The sequence below is a fragment of the Cryptotermes secundus genome, unplaced genomic scaffold (assembly GCF_002891405.2).
Source record: "Cryptotermes secundus unplaced genomic scaffold, Csec_1.0 scaffold62, whole genome shotgun sequence".
NCBI lineage: Eukaryota > Metazoa > Arthropoda > Insecta > Blattodea > Kalotermitidae > Cryptotermes > Cryptotermes secundus.
The window spans coordinates 458,751-481,487 of NW_019727786.1; the positions used below are offsets into that span (position 1 = coordinate 458,751).

The 22,737-nt window shown below is 37.3% G+C and overlaps 1 protein-coding gene across 3 annotated transcripts in view; it reads right to left on the reverse strand.

Moving 5' to 3' along the window:
• LOC111864913 overlaps positions 1–22,737 on the reverse strand; it is a 45,718-nt gene that overhangs the window by 1,372 nt on the left and 21,609 nt on the right. Inside the window, exons 10-19 of one of the 3 annotated variants that reach the window (XM_033751627.1) lie at positions 22,413–22,700; positions 21,076–21,237; positions 18,378–18,565; positions 14,657–14,834; positions 9,865–12,969; positions 9,426–9,515; positions 5,875–6,072; positions 5,502–5,761; positions 4,171–4,379; positions 17–168 (exon numbers count right to left, since the gene is read on the reverse strand). In XM_033751627.1, the coding sequence (XP_033607518.1) occupies positions 119–168; positions 4,171–4,379; positions 5,502–5,761; positions 5,875–6,072; positions 9,426–9,515; positions 9,865–12,969; positions 14,657–14,834; positions 18,378–18,565; positions 21,076–21,237; positions 22,413–22,700 (4,728 nt within the window). In that variant the 3' untranslated portion in view covers positions 17–118. Of the gene's footprint in view, positions 1–16; positions 767–4,170; positions 4,380–5,501; positions 5,762–5,874; positions 6,073–9,425; positions 9,516–9,864; positions 12,970–14,656; positions 14,835–18,377; positions 18,566–21,075; positions 21,238–22,412; positions 22,701–22,737 lie in introns of those variants that run through there. The other 2 variants (XM_023852526.2, XM_023852524.2) reach the window with 2 other exon arrangements.

Consider the following 22,737-nt stretch of genomic DNA (forward strand, 5'->3'; position numbering starts at 1 on the left):
CTTTAAAAGAGGAAATATATTATATGTATGAGGACTGATCATTTAATTTGTGCACTGAAACTGTTACCCATGCATCACTCACCCTGCATCACAGTTCCACTAGATGTCACTTCACTGATTAACTGGCAATATATTTAGACAAGTTCAAGGCCAATATGCTCCATCTAACTCTTAATATATTTAGACAAGTTCAAGGCCAATGTGCTCCATCTAACTGGCAGTATATTTAGACAAGTTCAAGGCCAATGTGCTCCATCTAACTGGCAATATATTTAGACAAGTTCAAGGCCAATGTGCTCCATCTAACTGGAAATATATTTAGACAAGTTTAAGGCCAATATGCTCCATCTAACTGGCAATATATTTAGACAAGTTCAAGGCCAATGTGCTCCATCTAACTGGAAATATATTTAGACAAGTTCAAGGCCAATATGCTCCATCTAACTGGCAATATATTTAGACAAGTTCAAGGCCATTATGCTCCATCTAACTGGCAATATATTTAGACAAGTTCAAGGGCATTATGCTCCTTCAGACTAATGTTACATCTCCTTTGCACAGATTCTGCTCTGTGCATTCACTGTGAATAACTGTCTTGCCTTTTGCAGTTTTAGAAGCAGAACACTTGCAAATTGAGCACTGTTGCTTTCTTTGAAAATGTCAGGAAAGGCATATGATTTGAGGTTTTTATGAGGGTAACGGCTCACATTGCAGTCTTCTGGGTTATGACACTATAGTCAACCTCAAGATGGGGCAGCATGTTTCTCTGAAATGAGGGTCCCACATTATGTGATGTTATAACACATAAGACCACAGAATGTATTAAGAGAGGTTTAAATTCTACTGCTTCTTGACAAAAACTTAATGGAGAGGAATATCTGTAAAGAAAGAGGGATTTCTAAGTGAGACATGTGGTTTATGGAGGAAAATAGGTGACAATAAATCATGAGATAAAGTGACTGTCTGTGGGGTAGTTCCAATAGATAAGGGTAAAGTGATCAGATTGCGAAGTTGACATGCCTCTGCCTCATGCTGAGGTTATGAATATATGCAGTTTTAACTCCACAACCACATACATTATCATGGTAAGGAGCTGGAGGCACATCAAGGAACCTTGGAACACAAACAAAAGTTTTAACAGAGCTGTAACAAGAGGGTGGGGAAGCACAAGAAATGTTTACACAACAATGGAAAGTACTTTGATGTAGACAAACTTCTGCTGGACAGCAGCAATGATGAATAGGCACGTGGCATGTACAGTGCATGAATTAAATGAACAACATAAGTATGTATGGTGCAGTAAATTCTAGTCTGTACATAACACAGTACAGATGTAGCCATTTTAACACTTCTAATACAAAGGCTGATTAGATTTGAGATTTGAGGTTCTCACAGCAGCGAGTACCAACATTCATTCTTCTAGAATATCATGCTTTGTAATTTGGAACATACTGTCTCCACCTTCAGGGTCTACCCTGAAAATGTTTGTCTATCTACCAAACTATGCATTATTATATCATACAATATAAAACAGTAATCTGAATAGTTACTGCATTGAGAAACTCTAATATCCTATCAATTAGATTTTTGGTAAACTATATACATAAGTGCCATTGTTGAGCAGATTCATTCTGCATATTGACACATCCACCAATCCTATTAATTCTTAAATATGTGATTTCAAAATAAATGAAGGAGAAAATGCTAAGTGCCCAACATTTGGACAGGCTGGTAAGTAGTATACTCTTCAAAATGATAAGAGACAAGAATAATTATATCAAGTAGGCTCTAGTAATTTTTCATGATGCTGAAGTATGTAATAGCTATTGTTCCTACATTTAGATTATAGCTGCAATGACTTCAAGTCTGACACATTTCCAGTCTAGAATAAGACATTAATAGTGGATCATTCTCAAGATGTCTGTGATAAACTAACTCAACTCACTTGTAATAGAACATGAAGGTTCATCAGCATTATTACCAAAGCCACCTGTTAGACCTAATCCTGAGTTAATTTGCCGGTTCCTCATCTTCATGGCCTATTTTCCTTAGATCCATCTGAAATCGTAGTAACTACCTATCTGGTAGCAGAACCCAAGGGCTCACCTCAACTATTATAAGGGGTAGCCACTGAAGTCAATCCTCAGCCTATTTCTCCAAGATCCATCTTCAGTTTAACCATGATATCCAGCTTAATAGTAGCTTAGAACCCACTGTCCAGTAACAGAATTTGAAGGTTCAACACCATTGATACTAAGGTAGGAAATGGGCACAATCCTGTGCCAATTATGTCTACCTCCCATCATCACAACCTATTTCATATGACACATTCTAACACTATTGTCTGATGTCTTTTTCAGTCTTCAAAACCATCACTTTCCAAGAGGTCTTCCCATTTAACTCCTACATGTACCTTTTTTTTGCACACCTGATATAAACAAGGTTAAACAATTAAGTTCCAGGATTGCATAAATTTAAGAAAAAAGCACATTTAAAATCAAACATATCTTTTAATATTCTTCAAAATAATCTCCTTGAGATGTCACACAATTTTGTATTCACTCATAAAATTGTTGGAAAAACTTTTTGAACTCATTTGCATGTAATGCCAACAACCCCTATGTTACATTTCTTTTAATGTCCTTTACGTCTTCAAATCTTCTCCCTCTCAGCGTGGATTTGATTTTGGAGAATAAACGAAGAAGGAGGTGATTTAATTCTAGAATCCCTTGTTTTGTCAAAAACAACTTTATTAATATTGCTCTGTGAGATCTCTCATTATGCAAGAGAAACCAGCTTCCTCTTTCCTGAAACTAAGTCTCACTCAACAAATTCTTTGAACCAAACAAGAAAATACTTTCATATAATATTCCTTATTCACCATATAATCTGGTGGAACAAATTCTTTGTGAATGATCCCTGATTGTCGAAGAATGTGAACCAACATCACTTTGTTTTTTATTTTTGAAATTAGAATTTTTATGTCTTAGAGAACCTGGCAAGCAACATTCCAGCTTTGTCATTTTGTTTGAGGATCATACTGGAAACACCAGGTCTCATCGCCTGTTACAATTGAGCCAAGCATAAACGATCATCATCCACAGACTGAATAAACTCCTGAGAAGCCTGTAGTCTGAGAGCCTTCTGCTCACCAGCCAAACAGTGCAGAACAAACCTAACGTAGATCTTCCATTTTCCAAGATCTTCCACTAAGATTTTTTCTGCTAATTTTGAGTTCCTCTTCAATCATCTGAAGAGGCATCTGACAATCAGATGAAATCAATTCCTGAACTGTTCTGATAGTGCCAGGCGTTAAAATGGCTGTTGGTCGGCCACTGCAGTGGTCAACTTCAAGATTTTCATGGCCATCCAAAATGTTGCATATCATTAAGAAACCCACGTGAGAGAAAGCACTGTCACCGTAAGCCTGTTTTAGCAGCTGGAAATTTCAGTAGCTGTTTTGCTTATCATGAAACAAAACTTAAAGTTCACTCTTTGCTCCATCACTACAAACTGTCATAAAGATCTCCATGGTACAAATTCTTAAACGTGACTGAGCATGAATGACCGGAGAGGAGTGACTGACCTTGTACAGGGAACGCAATGGAAGAGCCAGCTTATATGGACAAGTTGAAACATGTTCCTATGTACATTCTAAATGGTTCTGACGATGGTGTCCAAACACCCAGTAATTCTGTATGTTCCTATGTGCCTTTAAATGTGCATAGTGGACTCAGTCCCAGAATTTATTTGTCAAACCTTGTACATCAAGTCAATTAAAACCTTGGTTATTTCACTACCCTAATAATACTAGATTATTTGTATAAATTATAAAATTGGGGACTAGCTCTATTGATTGGGTCCAACAGAGTAGGTTTTAACCTGAAGGCAGAGACAGATTCAAATCTCCGAAACGCTGTGATTTAAATAAAAAACAAGATGATGTATAATGTCCAAAAACATGATAACTGCTCAAAGTTATTGCTATGTAATGTCATCATCTCTTGTAAATTATGACTGGTGGATTGGCCAGAAAAGGTTTACTAGCATTTCTGTAATATTTTTTATGTAATTAAAATTTAATTAATTGGGAAAGTGGGTGTGAAAGTAACTGGATTCACTCAGGTCCCACGTTTCTGAGTCTGAAAGTTGATAACCAAGTTGACGTACCAGTACGTGTATGTTTACGGATGCTCCTCTCAAGTTCCCGGCGCAAAATATGACTGAAAGGATGCTCAGTTTGCCAAGCATCAGCTACATGGGCTGTCACTGCAACTGCTGGACTGGAAATGGGATTTATCACAGCCTGTACTGGACCAGACTGGTGCACAGGTGACCTTATATCCAGCATGCCTTTAGAATTTAGCTCCTTCTCTTTCCTGGAATAATAAGAAATCAACAGGATCTGTCCATTCATACCAGTCGGCGAAGTTTAGTGCCAACTTTAGCAGATAGAGGGTGTCGCGTCATAAGTGCAATGAATCCCCACAGCCGTTAATTTCGGTTTTCTAGACCGGAGCCACTATTATTATCATCATGAGGCTGAGTGGACCGTGTCCCATACCCACGACTCCTCAGAATATCTGGTAGTGCCAGGAATCGAACCCAGACCACTGGATCTGTAGCCAGGAACACTGACCACTAGACCACAGAGGCGGTCCTCCTATTATATACAAAAAGTTATTTTTAAGTTTGTTATTTAATGATATCAGTATTGCTACTGCATAGTGTTAATGATAAGATGATAAATGAATATGGAGCAATTGGTGGAATTTGAATTGGCAGGGGAACTGGAAATATTTTGAGAAAACCCGCCCCTGTGCCCCCTCATCCATCATAAATCCTACACAACATGATCTTCTCCTTAGCGGTTTGTTCATGCCCATATTAAACAACACAAGAAACTAAATGAAGATAATTTAAGCTATGTAAGATTTGAGGTCTTCACGACGGTGACTGTGAAGAAAGCCGTCTTCTGGGATGTGGTGCTGTGTAGATATTGTATTAACCGATGTTTCAGAGGAACATATCCGCAAGCGAGGAACCAGCGTGAGCAGGTGCTGACAGCACCTGCTCACGCTGGTCCCGCGCTTGTGGATTTTTTTTCTTTTTTCTTCTACCCTGAAAATGGAGGCGATACGTTACTTCGAAACATTGGTTAATACAATATCTTCATGGTACCTCATCCCAGAAGATGGCTTTCTTTGTAATTTAAGCTAAACTACCCTGACCTAACATAAACTAATAAACCCACACCATCCAAGAGGAACAGTCCATGTCACCAAACTCCACCCTTCTACCCATATTCCCACTGCAGGACCTACATAAAGGGCAACATCATCCACCTGCCTCATTCACCCTGAAAATGATGACTGCAATGTATGGTGAAATGTTGGAACAGCTTCAACACATGATGTGACTAAACTTTGAAAGCTGAAATTTCGAAACAGACCATGAAAACCCAATGACAAGATTTTTTAAAAACTGTTAGGAGTACTTACAAATTGGAATTTGGGGCAAGATTTACATTGTATGATTTCTCTATAAGTTTTTTCTTCCTAATTTCATGTTTCTTCTCACATTCCCTTGTTAACTTTTCACACTTCTCTCTCAATTCTTTCTCTTCCTCTCCTTTGGACTGTAATGAGGCTTGAACTTTAGCCAACTCTGAGAGAAGTTTAAGTCTTGTCTCTTGAAAATCTTGTTTCATGTGGGCTTCAGTCGTGTTCCTTAACTGACTAAGACGTGTTTGTTCTTGAACCTAAACAACACAAAAGTTAAAATTAGAAAAATATATATGCAGTTTCATACCAAAGGGAACGCCAGTTAAAACATTCTACATACAAGTGGAAGTTGTGTAGTCAACAGCCATACCTGTTTTTCTATGAATGTACTGATTTGGCACAATTTTTCGTTGAGATCATCACGGGCTGCTACTTCTGCCTCATATTTTGCATGACTTAGGGCCACTTCATAACTATTTCTCAATTTCTCCAGCTCATAACGTGACACAAAATCCTTTTCAAGGCGACTGTGTAGAATATTGAGCTCCTTCTCCAGTTGCAACTTCTCCTAAAAAATAAAAACTAAGATTACTCTCACCCATAGTGGTGTATTCTGTATGGTTTAAAGCTTTCATGGTGACAGTATACAATGAAGTCTTCACAGGTGATCTACAGCGTCAATGTGGAATTAGTGTCTGACATTTCAGACTTTTCCTGTCTCTATTATCAGGGTTGATGTAATGAATGTTTGTGTTCATATGGTATATTTATATAGAAAGAGATGTCATTTGTCCTAGCCTGGATCTTGTGGGGAACTGTGGACAGACCAGTAACAAGCAACATGGCTGCTGATGACTGACTGCCCACTATTCCCAATACAATCTGCACTGGGCTAGAAAATCACTATCTGACTTTGCCCTCTGTTCCCCATGCAGTCGGGCCTGTGTCAGACGACAATTTTGTGTATATATACTCGTGTATATATATATATGACATGCAAACACATTCTCACATCAACCCTGATGGGGGGGGGGGTGAGTGTCCCTGAAATGTCAGATACTAGTTCCACATTGACATGGTTGATTGCCCAAGAAGGCTTCAGTATAAGATAAACTTTCCCACAGGATAAATCAGATACGCTCTTAAGAAATTTCAGCCATTTATGCTCTGCATAAGTTTTATATTTGAGAGTACACTGCATTCAAATGAAGTGGAAACGTGCTGTGAGCAAGAGAGTAGTAGTACTTTATCGTGCGACCGTGAGGGAACAGCTGCAGGGTCTTCTTGCATGCATCACTTACTGTCTCTACTTAAATGAAAAAAACTTGCTATATAAAAACTGCTGATAGTGACCTCCTCCTGCCTTAAAACAAGCTTCAGTGTGTAAACAAGGTTTTAATCACATTCTGAAGTTCTCAAGCAAATAATTCAGTGCAAATTTACAACATACCACACCATTAATACTGCATAATGACAAATTTTGCAGCTAAAAGCTGCCAAGACGAATTATTGCTGCATAATCTGATGATAAAATTCCTACACATATATCATTTTATACAGGCAAAATCAAATATTAGTCTTGTGAGCGTGAACACAGAACCCAGTAAAACTCCAGTTTCTTGTGTCAAGTGTCTCAATGATTTGTGAGTAGTGAGCTCTATTTGTGCCTGAATATCTTGAACTCCTTCTTCAGTTAGCACATTTCTCTTGGATTGTTTTTATTTGTCACAAACTGAACCTTTGAGCCACCAATTTCTGACACACTTCAACACATGCTGCTTATGGGAATATGTTGTTGTGCGTATTAAGAGATGAACTTCTGAATGCACTTTCTGCAATTTTTCTTTCATATCAAAGATTCAAGCACGAAAACTTGCTTCTGAATCATATACTGCACTGAAAGAGAACAGATTCAGACTTTAAGATGAAAAGATCTGAGCAAGCAGAACTCTCACATGCTACTATACTAATCACAGTGTTTTTTTGACTGCAAACATCTAAGTGTTCATCTCCTCTTTCTCCCCACCATGGCAGGCTGATGAAGCTGGTTCTGGAGTGGGGGTGGGGGGCTTTTCATCATGGCACCTATATGTCAAATAAACTCATTACTAGGAAAATTCAATGTGGACATCTAACCTATTCTGAAACTGTTATAGTCAAGACATTGGTCATGTGATTCATTATATTGTCACGTGTTGCGTATGTCATGCAACGAATAACTTCATGCCGTATTGGATAGAGCAAATTTATTCCACATTCGCTCTTACGCTTACACAATTACTTCCCCTGCTCTTGGCAATTTCAGGATCCACACTGTGTCACTCCTAATCACACACTGCTCAGCCGGCTTCTTATACCGTTCCTTGTTGCCATGTAGTAACCGTGGTGACCCCTGTTACGTCACAGTGGGAAGTGCTGTTATGTCACCATGGGGAGGGGGGTTACTGAGAATTGCATAATGGTGGGAGGAGTGGGGGTATGTGACATCGCTCGCAAGACTGCAGAGTTCACATGACCCCTACTCTCTGTTGCGCCATCCACGTCACAAAATATTTAAACTGAAGGACCCATAGAAAATCATATGAGACATAAATCCATTTTACATCCAAAAAGGCTTTGATAGCATTGCTGGAAATGTTCGGAGAACAGTAGGCCTTCAGTGGAAGACTTCAATGAGAAGATGGCTGAGACCTTTCTTAAGGCTAATCTCCTCAGCTCCCAGTCTCTGGTCACTCAGCTGCAGCGTGTAGGGTAGAATGCTGGTTCAGTCCCTAAGGGAAGTGCTTGTTTGGATGGTTAAAGGCACTCACAGAGGTGCATCCTCTATACAGCCATGATGAATAGAAATGCTTCCCTACAGAGAGCAGCTGGATGACAATGCATGGCCAATTCTACAGGGGGTGAAGACTGGTTGACATCCAGAATGGAAGAACATTGCCGACTGCAGCCGCTACACCAGAGACTGGGATCTGATGCACTGGTATGACATTGTGGTGTCCTTTGCGAAGGTGGTCACAGATGTACCAGGTTGGTCCAATTGGGTGGAGGTAATGGTAATATGCCTGAAGTCTTCTTGGAATGAGCAGCCCTAAGGAGAGAGCAATGTAACATGTTGCCAAAAATTCAGAATCTTAGAATCACAGAAATATATGAGAGGCATCAATTACTAGGTAATGTAATGGCAAAATATGAATTTGAAGCAACAGATGAAGTACTGTTGAGCTCAGCATTGTCCAGTCAGTCTGAAGCAAGGTGATATAGGGAGTCTGCAATGACCACACCAATGAAAGAGTCTGTGACAAAGTGGTCTGCAACCTGGCAATGGAGTCCATAATGAAAGACTGCCAGAGAAACCAAGCAAGAATGGTCTAACAGACTGAACGATTGTGATTATTTGTAAAATGTTATAGATAATGGTATTCAGAGTCAAATAAAATCGATTGCAAACCTGAACCCATCATGTAGTCACTATCTTGTGACAATACAGTTGTATGCATGCATAGTTTTGGCAAGTCAGTAAGATTTCATACAAGTGCTTTCAGAAAATGTAGCTACAATTGACAAGCTATTTTCAAAATTTTTTCATGACTGTCCAGCCTGATATGGACCTGCAACAGCATCCAGAACTGTACTTTGTCAACTGGCAAAGGTGTGTGTTTTTGTGTTTGTGTGCATATGTAAATTATGTATTACTTCAGATGATTGTAGTAGTTAAGGTTTGAGAATTCCTGAGTTAAATATGATCACTATCAAAATGACATTGATGATCCAAGGCAGGATTTATTTTTGTATTGTATGCCACTTTCTGAAGCAGTGTCAGCTGCAGAACAATGCTCTGATCATGACAAGGTCAAACAATAACTGTATCACAGTTCAACAAGAAAGAATTTTCATGATAACGAAATTGGAAATTTTTCTTACCTGAAGTTCATATCTCATTTTGTTTATTTGAACTTCTAGAGAAAATCTCATTGAATTTTCTTCTTGCACTTTGTGTTCCAGTTCAGCCACCTGGATTCATTCATAATAAATCAGTACCCTGTTTTTAATAATGCTTCATTCAATACAATGATACAGAAGTACAAATCATTCAGAGCTGAATGAAACTAAATCTATATACTGTCAAATTTGTAAATCAAACAACTGCACGCTCACCAAGACATTTATAATTATATGATATTATTAATTTAGTCAGTGCTAGGAAGTCATCAAGAGAGGAAGCAGCTGGCAAGAAAATGAAGTGTACGGATTATGGGGTGGAAGAAGATACAAGACTTTTCATCCACTGACCTACATAAAGTGGAAATAATGCTAGAAGAAGATATCAGAAGCTATAGAAAATGGTCTTTGAGATGCTTACCTGCCTCTGGAACTCAGATATGTTTGGATCATAATGTGAAGGACTTTGTATACCAGTCAGTAATGAATTATTATTATCAGTGTTATTTTGTTTCAAGACCATGTTTGACTCTATTTTTCCCTGTTTCCTACTTTCCCCCAGTTTGTTCTTCAGCAACTGTATATCAGATTTTAATTTCTTTACGTTTTGCTGATACTTCCTACATTTATCCTTTTCCAGTTGTAGTTCCCTTTGCAGTTCAACATTTTGTATTGAGGGTGTTGTATTTGTTGCTGCATCCCTGCACTGTCGATAATTTGCTCTGCAGGCTGGCTCTTGACTTACTGATCCCAGGTCTGAAGTACTTTCATTCGACAGGCCACACGGCATTTGGTTCTGGCAACATGCCATGTCCAAGAACACTTCAGAACTAGAGCTATTGTTATCTTTGTATATTTGCTGATAGTTTGCAATGCTTCCAGACCCATGAACTGACATAACAGATAGCTTTGAGGCACAGTCTCCTTGTGCTTGTTCCTTATAAGATTCTGATGGTCCATCTTCTGATCTTATTTTCTTATTTGTGAAAAGACTGGGACTTTGAGAATTTTCTGTCAATGCATAACAATCTGCTTTGTCTGTCTTATTTCCTATGCCTGTAATATGCACTGAAGGTCCAGGGTACCTGCTGAGCTGTGATTTTGCTGAATTAGTATTTTGTAATTCTTGTTTTCTTCTGTTGGCATTTATTAGAATTCGGGATTTATTTTCAGCACTTGGAGAATTTTGTTTCTCTTTGTTCAGTAAAGAAATATTACTGAAATTCGGTTCATTTTCCCTCCTATCATTTGTCCTAACTGAGGACTTGGGTTCCTTTGGATTTGCTGTAGGACCACCAGTCACAGCGAACACATTGTCACCCTGTGCTTGCATGGCCAAATCTACAGTCTCAACATTATCTGCCTTTATGCCTTGAGTTCTATGTTGTGCTTCTTCTAATGACACTGAGCAGCCCTCAGAAAGCAGATGGGCTAATGAGTCCAGATTTTTATTTGCCACTACTGAGAGATTTCTTGAAGTTCCATGATTTTGCTGGAGATTCTGACATCCATATGGAACATCCATATCCATAGCCTTGTCAATTAACATTCTCTTTATCTGTGCTTGTAGATCAGCATTTTCCTTCCTCAGGTGATCTAATAAGTTGCATAATTCTGTGATTTTTGTTTGCTGATGTTCTTCAATAGTGCTTATTCTGCTTTTAACCATTTCTTGCTCTTGATGCTTAACCTTTCTCTTCACTTCTTCCAGTTCTTTCTTCAGCAAAGTACTCTCATATGCATTTGTATCCTGAGCCTCTTTTAGAAGGATGCTGGAAGATTCTCTTGATTCTCTCAACAGTATTAATGTTCTTTCCAAGTCCTCTTTTCTCTTTTTACATTCTTTGGATACTTGCTGCAACTGGGCCTGCAGGGAAGCATTCTCCATAGATACACGCACCAACTCAGTATCTGGATCTGTCATTGTCTGCACAGAATGAATTTCTGTTTTAAGAGGCTGTACTTCATGCATCATTGTTTTAGTGTGAAACTCCTCCAGTTCAAGTTTCACAGCTTCTAATTGTAAATTTAATTCCCTGTTTTCTGTTAAGAGCTTCTCTACAACCTCTACTTTTTGGTCTGTCGATTTTTCATTAAAAATCTCTTTCATATTCTGATCATCTAGTAATGCTTTATGTGAACAGTGCCCATCTGACACTACTGTATTAATTTTTGAACTGTTGCAGGTAGGCCCACATTCACAACTCTCATCCTCTTCTAACACTACTCCAAAATCTGCCCTTCCATCTCTAAATTCCTTATTCTGTTGCCTACACTTACTCTGAAGTAACATCAGATCTGGTTCAAGTTTAGTGTCCTCATCCTTACATTTCTGTTCCTCTTTACATTCCAGGGGATCAGTCATAGTGCCCCTATCTTCCACAGCCTCTTTCCCTTTCAAATGCAAGTCAAATACATCCACTTGCTCTTTCAGCTTCTGATTCTCAATTTTCAACTTATTCAGCAGGTCACTGTACTGTTCTGGGCATCCACAGGCTATGAGTTCAGGCACTGTGTCTTGTCCTGTCACACTGTTTTGTTTTACTTTCTCTGTAAGTAAAATTATTTGCTGTTTTAATTGCAAATTTTCCATAAGCAATTGGTCAGATGCCTGTATAGTCCCTATGTCAGTTTCTGTCATGGTTTCTTTATGTATCATGTCTTCTTGGTCTCTGATGTGTTCCAAAAGTAAATCTATTTGTCTTTGCAACCTAACATTTTCATTCCTCAATTCAAGCAACAATACTTGGGCACAGTTTGGATTCTGTTCCCATATTATGGGACTAGTCACTGTTTCCTGTTCTTGTGTATTTCTCTCTATTGTATGTTTAAGTTCATCTTCTTCATTTAGCTTGATTTTCTTCAAAGGTGCAAACATGGTTAAGTTTGTCATTACCCCTTTATCACAATAGCACACTGACGTCTTCATCTGAGCCTGCAGTTCTGCCATCTGTTTCTTAACATTTACTGCATGTCTGCCATCTCTCTGCTTTGTTTCTGTTACAATTTCTATCCCTTCTTCAGGTTCAGTCTTCTTTAAAAGTATACCTATTTGTTCTTTCAACTTAGCATTTTCATGCTTTAGCTCACACCATAATTCTCTCAAGTTTTGTGGACTCTGACTCAGGAAACTTGTTATCTGTTGTTTCAACAGTATATTCTCTTCTCGCAGCTCTTCCTCTGTCTTTGATGACTCCCTTGAACATGTATCTGAACTTGGTCTCATTGTCTCCAACTTCCTCCTCAACTCTTCTTGTTGGTGCTCAAGTTGTATCCTGAGTTGCCGACACTGATCCTCAAGTTCACTGTTGAGCAACATAAGTTCTTCCAACAGTTTCAGTGTTGTGTATGTGCTACCAGTCTCTTTACTGGACTCATCATGAGGGGCCTGTTTTGAGAAGGGATCTGGTAAGTCTTCCAGCAGCTTATTTATAACCAACTCAAGTTGTTCATTATGTTTCAACAGCGATAATTCAGCTCTTGAATACTCTGCATTTAGTAGATGAATGGCATTTAAAACATCTTCCTGAAACAAGTAATAATAATACTATTACATTACACAGATTACGAAGACTGCTGAAACTATAGATAGGTAGACAAGGCTGACATTCTGAATCATAGGTCACATGTACAGCACTTTGTCAAGTCACAATGTGCACAGAATTTTTAACCACTTTCGAAGTATGAGGCATATGTGATGCGCATGTACATGTGCAGTGCACTGACTCACAATCTTCATTGGAGGTTTGTGTGTCCATGCCATTAGGAACATGCGGTAAAGTAGGCTTGACAAGCAGGACCTTCTAAAGTTAGTGTCAAAATCAGAAATCCTATGTGGTCATTTGTGGCAGTTCTCATTGGTTCTGGTGATGAATCTGCCATTTTGAAGGGAGGTCCCAACTCCCATTGGTCTACCATGACTACACCAAGATGTGACAGACATGAAGCAGCACATACTTATTGGATAACTGCAAGAAACCACGTCCTACTGTGTCACAACTACACATCTCAAGAAGCGACAAGGAATAAGGTCTATGTGCCTTATGTCCAATCCACAAGATGTATTGCTCCACCACACTGCCTGAATGCAGCTGCAAATGAACAATACCTCTTTTTACCTACTGTACCTGCTACAAAAACTGGTGCCAGAACTTGTCAGATCCATGTTATTGAGAAAATGCATTGTTTTGGAGTGCATATCAAAGGTTTGATTCCAGAATGCACTGACACTGTATCTTGTTTGTGTTGTTCGAATATAATGCTGTTGTTGAAAAGACAAGTTGTATCAAATTATTCTGTTGAATATTCTGACATACACCACTAGTTCACTTGATCATGGGAGAAGCGAATACTCCTAAGAGTCAACATTTCAGTTGCACTTCCATGGAAAGAACTGTTAAAGCCCACTCGATTCTCAGGTTGTAATTAAAGGAGCAGTGTAATTATTAATTATGATTACAGGCAACTGTCAGATTGGATTCACTGCAAGGGAAACAGACCAAACTGATATAAAATTAAAAGTGGGTAAGGTGCAACATAAAAAAATAATACAATAAAATTATATTCTGACTCTTCTTAGAAATGAGAAAGATAAGATGGGAAATACTGATTTTATTATTATAATTATTAACTACTATTGTACTGGCATACATTGCTATCTCACCTAAGAGAGATATGGGCCCCTACATATTGGAACACTTATCTGACCACTGGTCAGATTTGGTAGTAAAAGTGTTAATAAAAGCAACAAAACACTGATGAAGGAAAGCAGTAACAGAGAATGTGAAATATGGGTAATGAGAGAAAATGATCGAAAAGGGATTCAAATTTCTGAAATGAGGTATCTGAAACATGTCCATGAGATGACATTAGACAAACAATTAAATGAACAGGTAAGAGAAAAATTAAACATCTGGTTAACTGAATAAGAGGACTGAAGATGTAAGATGCAGTTGGACTCATCACAATTGACGAATGGAAGATCAAGGATTTGTAAACAAATATTAACAATGGACACAAGAAGACCTCAAATGAGATGGACAGATCTGTTACAAAAGTCTGAAGAAGGAACAAGTGAAGACACCAAAAAAGCAAATTTGATGTCATAACAGCAGAGAAAGACTGGAGGAGTGAGACCATGTAAAATTAAAAAACCTCTGTATTTAATATATTTTTACCAGCTATGTACTATCTTATACATAACACATACATACCTGAATTTTATTGTGCCAAATAACATAATCTTTTTCTTTTGCTTCCTCAATTGTAAGAATAATTTTTTGCACTTCATGACTAAAGTATTCTTGTGAAGTGTTACTGATCTGAGCTTCACTGTCAACTGAAGGTCTGCATGAACCCATCATCTGAAGTTTTTCTATGCATGTTTCATGTCTAAAAAGAGGAGAATCAACTGCCTTAAAAGTTTTGTTTTTTTAATGCTAAACATACTGATTTAAAATAAGGTAAATTCTGCAACATGGCTAGAGATAACTCATGCAGGGGAACTGGGAATTATGTCAACCATTCATCACTCACATATCATCTTTGAAACTGAACCATCCTGACAAGATATTTATACTATGAGATGTTACAAGAAAATAACTGAATTCAAGTTCTTGTGCAGCAACTTGCAAAACTCGTGAGATGCATCATCAATCATGCAAATACATGTTTCAGAAGTTGTGCCAACAGTGTGTTAAGAGTAATCATTTCAATGGAACACTTATCAAAATCTTGGAGACAGATTTCTAGAACAGAAATTCAATATCTGAAACAGAACAAATATTCATTCATTCATCAGTAATCTGTCAAGACGACAGGTCCACAGTCTCTTCCAAAACAGTTCCTCCACTTGATGCGATCTAGAGCTTTCTCCTTCAAATGAAACATCTCGCATACATGGTATCTCTGGTTTTGGAAAGAGACTATCCAGGAAAAGTGATAATGTGGTAGTTTTTCCATTTGCTTTCCACATCGCAGTACAATAGGCGTTCAAACCACTCTGGTCACGCCTGTTGCTATACGAACTTGAACCATCTCGAGCATTATTTACTCTGTGCTTCAAGTCGCTGCTGATGACGCTGCTTCCGGCATCAGTTTTTGGTGTCTCTCTTCGTCTGATGCCTACCCTTTGACCTGTCCAGCAAGGGAGGCCCTGCCAGTAGCTACGCTACCGCTGGTATAGCTCTCAGGGTCCTTGGCATACTCAAACCCCCTCACCACGATAAGGTGGAGCCACCAACGAGGGGGAGAACAAATATATATGAGTCAAATAACTTAAAGGAAACTATCAACAAAGAAATGACACAAAAATAAAGAAGAACAACTTTAAAAATGAATCACAAAATACACAATAGAAAGCTTATCAACAACATAAAAAATTAATCAAAATCATCTAATAATATCAAAAGTACATAAAGGAAATGCCATATTCATATACATGGAAACAAATAACAATAAAAATGTTGAAGAATTACACAGCAAAATAACTTCACGAAACTACCACACGACATCACCAACAAACAACAAAAACTCATCAGAAGCAGCATTACCACATATATAATGCCACAAAATGGAGATACACTTATATGAATCCCAGTGCACCATACATATGGTATATGGTGCAATAAAACTGCATAAAATCAATAAACCAATCTGACCTATAGTCAACTGGAAAAATAGCCCTGGCTACAAACTAGCAATTTACACAAGAAAGATAGTAAAGGATATAATACAACTACCAAATGTCTTCAACATACAAAACTCCATTAACCTCATTCACTACCTTAAAAAAAATTCACATAAATAAAAAGATAAGATTATGTTCTTTTGACATCACAAACATGTAAACAGACATCCTCATATGAGACTTACCGACATAATCAGAAAACATCCTAGGCAACAACAAGCCAGAAAAACAAAAACAAGAACTAATGACATCAATAAACAGAATTATGAAAGAAAACTACCTACATTTCAACAACCAATACTATAAGCAAAATGACAGATTAGCAATGAGAGCCCCACATCAGCAATCTTAGTGGAAATAATTATCCAACACTTTGAACATACCAGCATCATCAATATACTAAAAAAAAAAAAAATCACATCACTGATTATTTCACATATGTCGAAGATTTACTAATCATATACAATAAAGACACTACCAATATCATCACCGATTACACACATACATACATACATACATACATATCCTTTATTTTCCATAAATATCCACACAGGTAACAGACCCAGGATGTGGAAATAGTCATATCAGATACATACACATAAGTCACATAATGAAGATCACCCACATCAATCAATTAACATATACAATAATATGAGGTTAAAAGATAATATCTTGATTAACAGACATAATTTAAAAGTAACTGCAATATAACTTGAATTAATATAACTTTTCACATCTCCTATAATAACTATATTAAAATACGGCATTAAAACATTCAAATTTATGTACATTTGTAATTAAAATACTCATTTAATGCATAAAAAGAGTTAGCATGTAAAAATCTTTTTAGGGAACATTCAAAGGATTTCTGGTTATTGGATAATTGTTTGAGCTCTTTAGGCAGATGACTGTAGATTTTTATACCTGAATAATATGCACCCTTCTGAACTTTAGTAAGTGAAGTACTCGGTGGAAATAGGTTAACATTCTGTCTGGTACCAATATTATGTACCTCCGTATTTCTTGTAAACAAATGTATGTTATTTATAGTATGTTGCGTCAAGGAATATATGTATTGAGAACACAAAGGCAGAATTTTCATTTCCTTGAAAGGGTCTCTACATGAATCTCTTTTCTTTAATCCCTTAATCACTGAAACTTATTGTAAAGAGACTCCTGACTTAAAAATTCCAAACCTCATGACTAAATGTTTATATAAGGTAATGGGGGACAAGTTACAGTGCTCAATTTATAATTTACACAATATGATAAAATCTACAATCTGATAATTTCAAGCAAAAAAAACGATGTCTGGTCAGAAATGAAACAATTACTGAAAATAATATAAAAAGCTATTACAAATTACTTGGGTGATAAAAAAATTCAGTGTCTTCTTGAAACAGTTACAGATACAAACATGAAACAGCCTGGAAACAGCAAGGACATTTATAGGTTCTTGCTGGCAACACTGATTGTAACGTATCAGCTGCAAGTGGTGTTCTGATTACTATCAAACAAAAACAGTGTCAAATGTGAAAAAGACTTGGATAGGACAGGCAGGACCAGTTCCTCAGCCCCCTAAATCACCATACCTACTCCATGTGACTTCTACCTGTGGAGATACGTGAAAGACCAGGTATACCAACTTCTCAAGCCACAGTCCCTTCAACAGCAAATTTCACAGGTCATAGCGAACATCTACAAATAACAGTAGTGGTGTACACAGGAAGAATTCAAGTATTCCATTGATATTTGTAGAGTAACTAATAGAGCATACAAAGAACATCTCTAGATAAAGCTTATGTGTTTCAGTACTGTTTTAAAGTTGTTTCATGGTTGCATCTGTATTGAAAATATGTGAATTTCTTACCACCAAAACCATTTATAACAGCCCTTTATAGCAGCTGATGTATCATTTCAATTACATAGAAGTGACATCATACCTAATTTCATGTAAATCTATCAACTGATTCAAAAGTTATTAGAGGGCACAGACACATGACCATGATACCACAGGCCTACCACTACTTACACAATAAGAACATACAGCTAAAAACTGAAATATTGCAAAATTCATATTTAGAGGTTAAGGAAAAAACTGTATTTTGAAACCTTTAAAACAGTTTATTTATTGAAGTCTCTTACAATATTGGTTCCTGATTTAATTCATATACCATACTTAATGTACATATTTTCAGATACTGAGTTCTGACCTTTCTAAGACAAAGTGTTTAGCTGCAACTTACAGTTGTTTCCACTTCTCTGAATGCTCTTGCAGTGTTGTTATGTCAAGAGAATTTTTGGCGGCCTTTTCTTCACTTAGAATTTGATTTCTAGTAATAACTGCATCCAGTTTCTGCATGAGGTCTCCATTCTTTGTCTCCAGTTTATGTACTTCTTCCTTTAATTTGTTCTTTTCCATTTCTAAATAATTCTATGAAAGTCAACAATTAACATATTTTAGTTCCAGGCAACAAGGTTATAAATTACAGCACAATAATGATCAAATCCAAAATAGCATCACAGATATCTGTAAATATAGCAATTCTGCACTTGCTTATTTACTTAAAAATTTCATTTAAAATCTTCAGTAGTTTTGTATAGTAATGAAATGTGACCTCTTACTTCAAGGAAATAAAATGAATTATGCGTACCTGAGAAGTTTTCAGGGAAGAAATTATACTCGAGAGAGATGAAGTAATTTTGGATTGGGCAAAATTACACAACATGGGGTTTCATGATTTATACAGGAAAATGAAATCAAAGCTATAATGGACTGGGCATGATGTAAGGATAATGGCAACTAGCAATGCATACAGAATATCAGGAGCGAAAACTCTTTATAAAAACTGCCACTCAGAAGACCAGGAAGGTGATAAGAGAATAACAATAAAATGAATCTCGTGGAAGCAGGTTGTGAGGATGTCAGGTGGATGGAACTGGCTTGGGATCATATCCAATGATGGGTTTACATACCAATGGTGTTGAATCTACAAGTTCTTCTACCAGAGTGTTAGTTTTTACATTTATTTTAATTACTGAAACCCATCTAAGCCTTCACAGAATACAAAAAAAAAACTCTGATACAGTTAAGAGACACAAATTTACTGAAATTCTTATAGAAGATAATGTACCTGATCAACTCATTGTCAATATATGAAACATACAAACATGTCATACTATCAGCAAGAATTAAGCCAGAAATCTCTGAATGCAAAGAAGTTAACTGAGGTGTCAGACAAGGTACAGTTCTTAATCATATTGTAACAGATTTAATCAAAACTCTGCCAGACAACAGAGCAGTTAACGCTTCCAAATACGCAACAGTATAGGGGAAACTGTTTTCTATGAGGTCTGTGCCAAGCAACAGTACGACAACAGGGTTATGCAATCTGCTTCTAGGCAACGTCTCAGTAAACACATTTCCGCATACTGGAATGTGCTACGCAATGCGGCGATTGTCATCAACAATAGAACTGTGTTTTCTATGCAGTCCGTACTGCGGCTTTATGACAAGAGCTGTGAGCTGTAGGTTCAGAGTGAATTGGAACTAGTAGCACTGGAGAATATAAAGACGAGAATGGATCGTGTCCTTAGTGAATTATGAAGATTAGTTCAGTACAGATTAGGACAGAGGAGCATAAAGTGATTGAAGAATAGAAGACTTCATAGTGAAATGAAATGATAATTTCTGTGTCAAGATCTGCTGTTAGGAGACGACTAGTGAAGACGGAGAATCCTAGCGTGTGTGAAATGGTGAACTGGAAAGTATGTAAATCAGTGATCGCACTGTATTTAAGTGTGATTAAGACAACTTGTAACCAAGGTGCTAATAAATCCAATCACCTGAACTAGAACTTGTTATTTTCATCACACGTACCACCCTACATGTGGCAATATATATTGTTGCAGATCTGAGCTCAGATGGGATCACAGTCTGTGACCTGTGTGTGCCTCTTGTAATGTCTTAATCATTTTGGAAACCACTCATCAGACAATGAAGGCCACAGTTGGCCCCAAATTCACTAGTTACTTCATGTCTATAAAACAGTTATCAAGTTCTCATGAGGATATTCCAACCTCTTCCGCAATTTCTTGGACAGTCAGTCGATGATTTCCATGGATAATGTTTTTCACCTGGACAATCAGAGGTTCAGATTTTGAAGACAAAGGTTAGCAAAGGTTAGGTCATCATCCGTTGAAGTTCTTCTATTTTTAGAACGTCTGAACCATTTGTAAGTAATTGTTCAACTCAATGCATGATGGCCATAGACTTCACACAACATATTGTGTTTTTCTGCAGCTGTTTTCCCTACTTTGAAACAGAATTTAACACAAATTCTTTGCTACTTTACCTACTCCATACTACATGTGAAAAAGAACATACTTGATCACAAAACTGGTTATAAAAACTAAATGGAACATATGATCTACTTGGAACAAAATGGATTGAATAACTAACAGTCAAGTTATATGACCATTCTGGGTCTGGTCAAGTGGGATTTCTGGTGGACAAAGGAACGCTGGGGCAGGTTTTCTCTGAGTACTTCGGTTTCCCCTGCCAACCTCCATTCCATCAAATTCTCCATCATCATAATCACCTGGGGCAGGTACAATCGGCCAATCAGTGGCTGCCGTGCCTAGTGGACCCAGCTGGACTCCACCCCCCACTAAGGGAATTATATGGCCACTCACTAACATGGCCAAGCACTGCAGCTCCATTACATAATTTCGGGAATTTTTTAGGGTTAATCAACCCAATAATATCAAATAAGACTACAAACTGTGGGATTCTTCTTCCTACACCAAATAAAACAAACCAGAGTAAGAATTACTTTTAATTTTGGTTTTTATTTGTTCTTACTTCATATAAAGCTTAAATTGACCTTCATGAAGTGTCTCAATCTCCTTTTAAAACATGAACATATAATACAGCATACATACCATAACGCTCTCCAATTCCTGATGCTTCTGTTCAGGCGCTTCCTCACCAGTAACTCGCATCTTCTTCTCTTCATCCTTTGATGTCAATGATTTATCAAAATTATTATTTCCCAGTTCTTTCAGTCTAATTATTTCAGTTAAATGAGCCTTTTCATCCTCATGCTAGAACAGTAAGAATTTAATAAAATTTACTGGTTACTTCAACAACCACCAACTATTCAATGAAGAATTCCACATGGAGCTAATTACTGGATTTAACTGAATATAATGGATACTTTTCTTCCTCCAAGTATCTCATGAAAAACCAGTTGCACATGTATTCAGATATATTCCATCTATTACATATTTTACTAGAGTCTATAACCAAAAATTCTGTTACTTACTGATATCAATTTACTTTCTTCTATGTTGCAATAATGACAAAAATTAGAACTGCAATTGTTAAGTTTGAATGCAATAATCCTTAAGCTTAAAACCTGTACCCAATAATAAAGAAACTTTAAATCTGAAAATTAGGTGACAGCAGTAATAGCTTTTAGAATTAATCATGTGACATGCACACCCATTTCTAGGCAACTACTTGGTAAACACGTGCTCACAGTAAATATGCCTCAGTAACAGAGAGGCCATTTTCTATGTGGTCCATGGTGCAGTCACTGCTATGCAATGGTGCAGTAAACACGTCTAAAACAATATGGGACAATGGAAGATGTTTTTCGTGGGGTCCGTGCAAAGTGATTATAAAGAAGTGTTTGGCATTATACAGCAGGATAGAACAGTAGTCGAGGAGTGAAGAGTCAAATTTTGGGATGCCAGCCTGCCAGGATATAAGCTTGGGAGCAGAGGAACTGAACTGAATCAAGTTTTCAGAATTGGCAACTGCATAATAAAGGCAAGAAAGGAATTAGGTGGTGTAAAAAAAGACTTCATATGTGATTTGAAGTGACAGTGAGACTGTTATAAATCCATTGCCAGGATACGACTAGTGAAGACTGAGAACCCTAGTGTGTGTAACGGTGAACTGTAAAGTGTGTAGATTAGAGACAGCGCTCTTTTACCTGTATTCCTGAGCTGTGTGAATGTATAAGGTGCAATAAATCCAATCCGCCAATCCAAAAACCGTCTTATACGTCACCCCAACACATGACAATACCATCAAATTCATGTTTCAATTAACACTGTACAACAGCATCAGTTATAGAAATCTTGTAAATTTAAACCCCGACTAGTAAGTTACTGATTGAGAAACTATTCAAGAAATTAAATGCAAGAGATGTATATAATTTTTAATTTAAATTTTCAAGACTTGAGTGATGATTTCATTAAAATCAACTTACCTTGCAACACACTTCTTTAAGGTGCTTCAATTCCTGTTCCAAATTACCCAAACGTAATTTGTACTTGTGTGATTCTTCTAGGGACTTTGTATACATTGTTTCCAAATGGTTTAACTGGTCCTCAAGCAATGCTATTACCTCATCACGACTACGAGTTGCTTCATGTGCCTCTGCCAATTCATACTTGAGCTTCTCAGCTTTCTCCCCCAATTCTGCAGCATTTTCTTCCAACCGTGCTTTCTCTGCTGTTGCCTTCTGAAGGTGTTGCTTCAGCAGATTATGATGCCCCTTGAAAAGAGCATGAACAGAAAATGCAATTTAATAA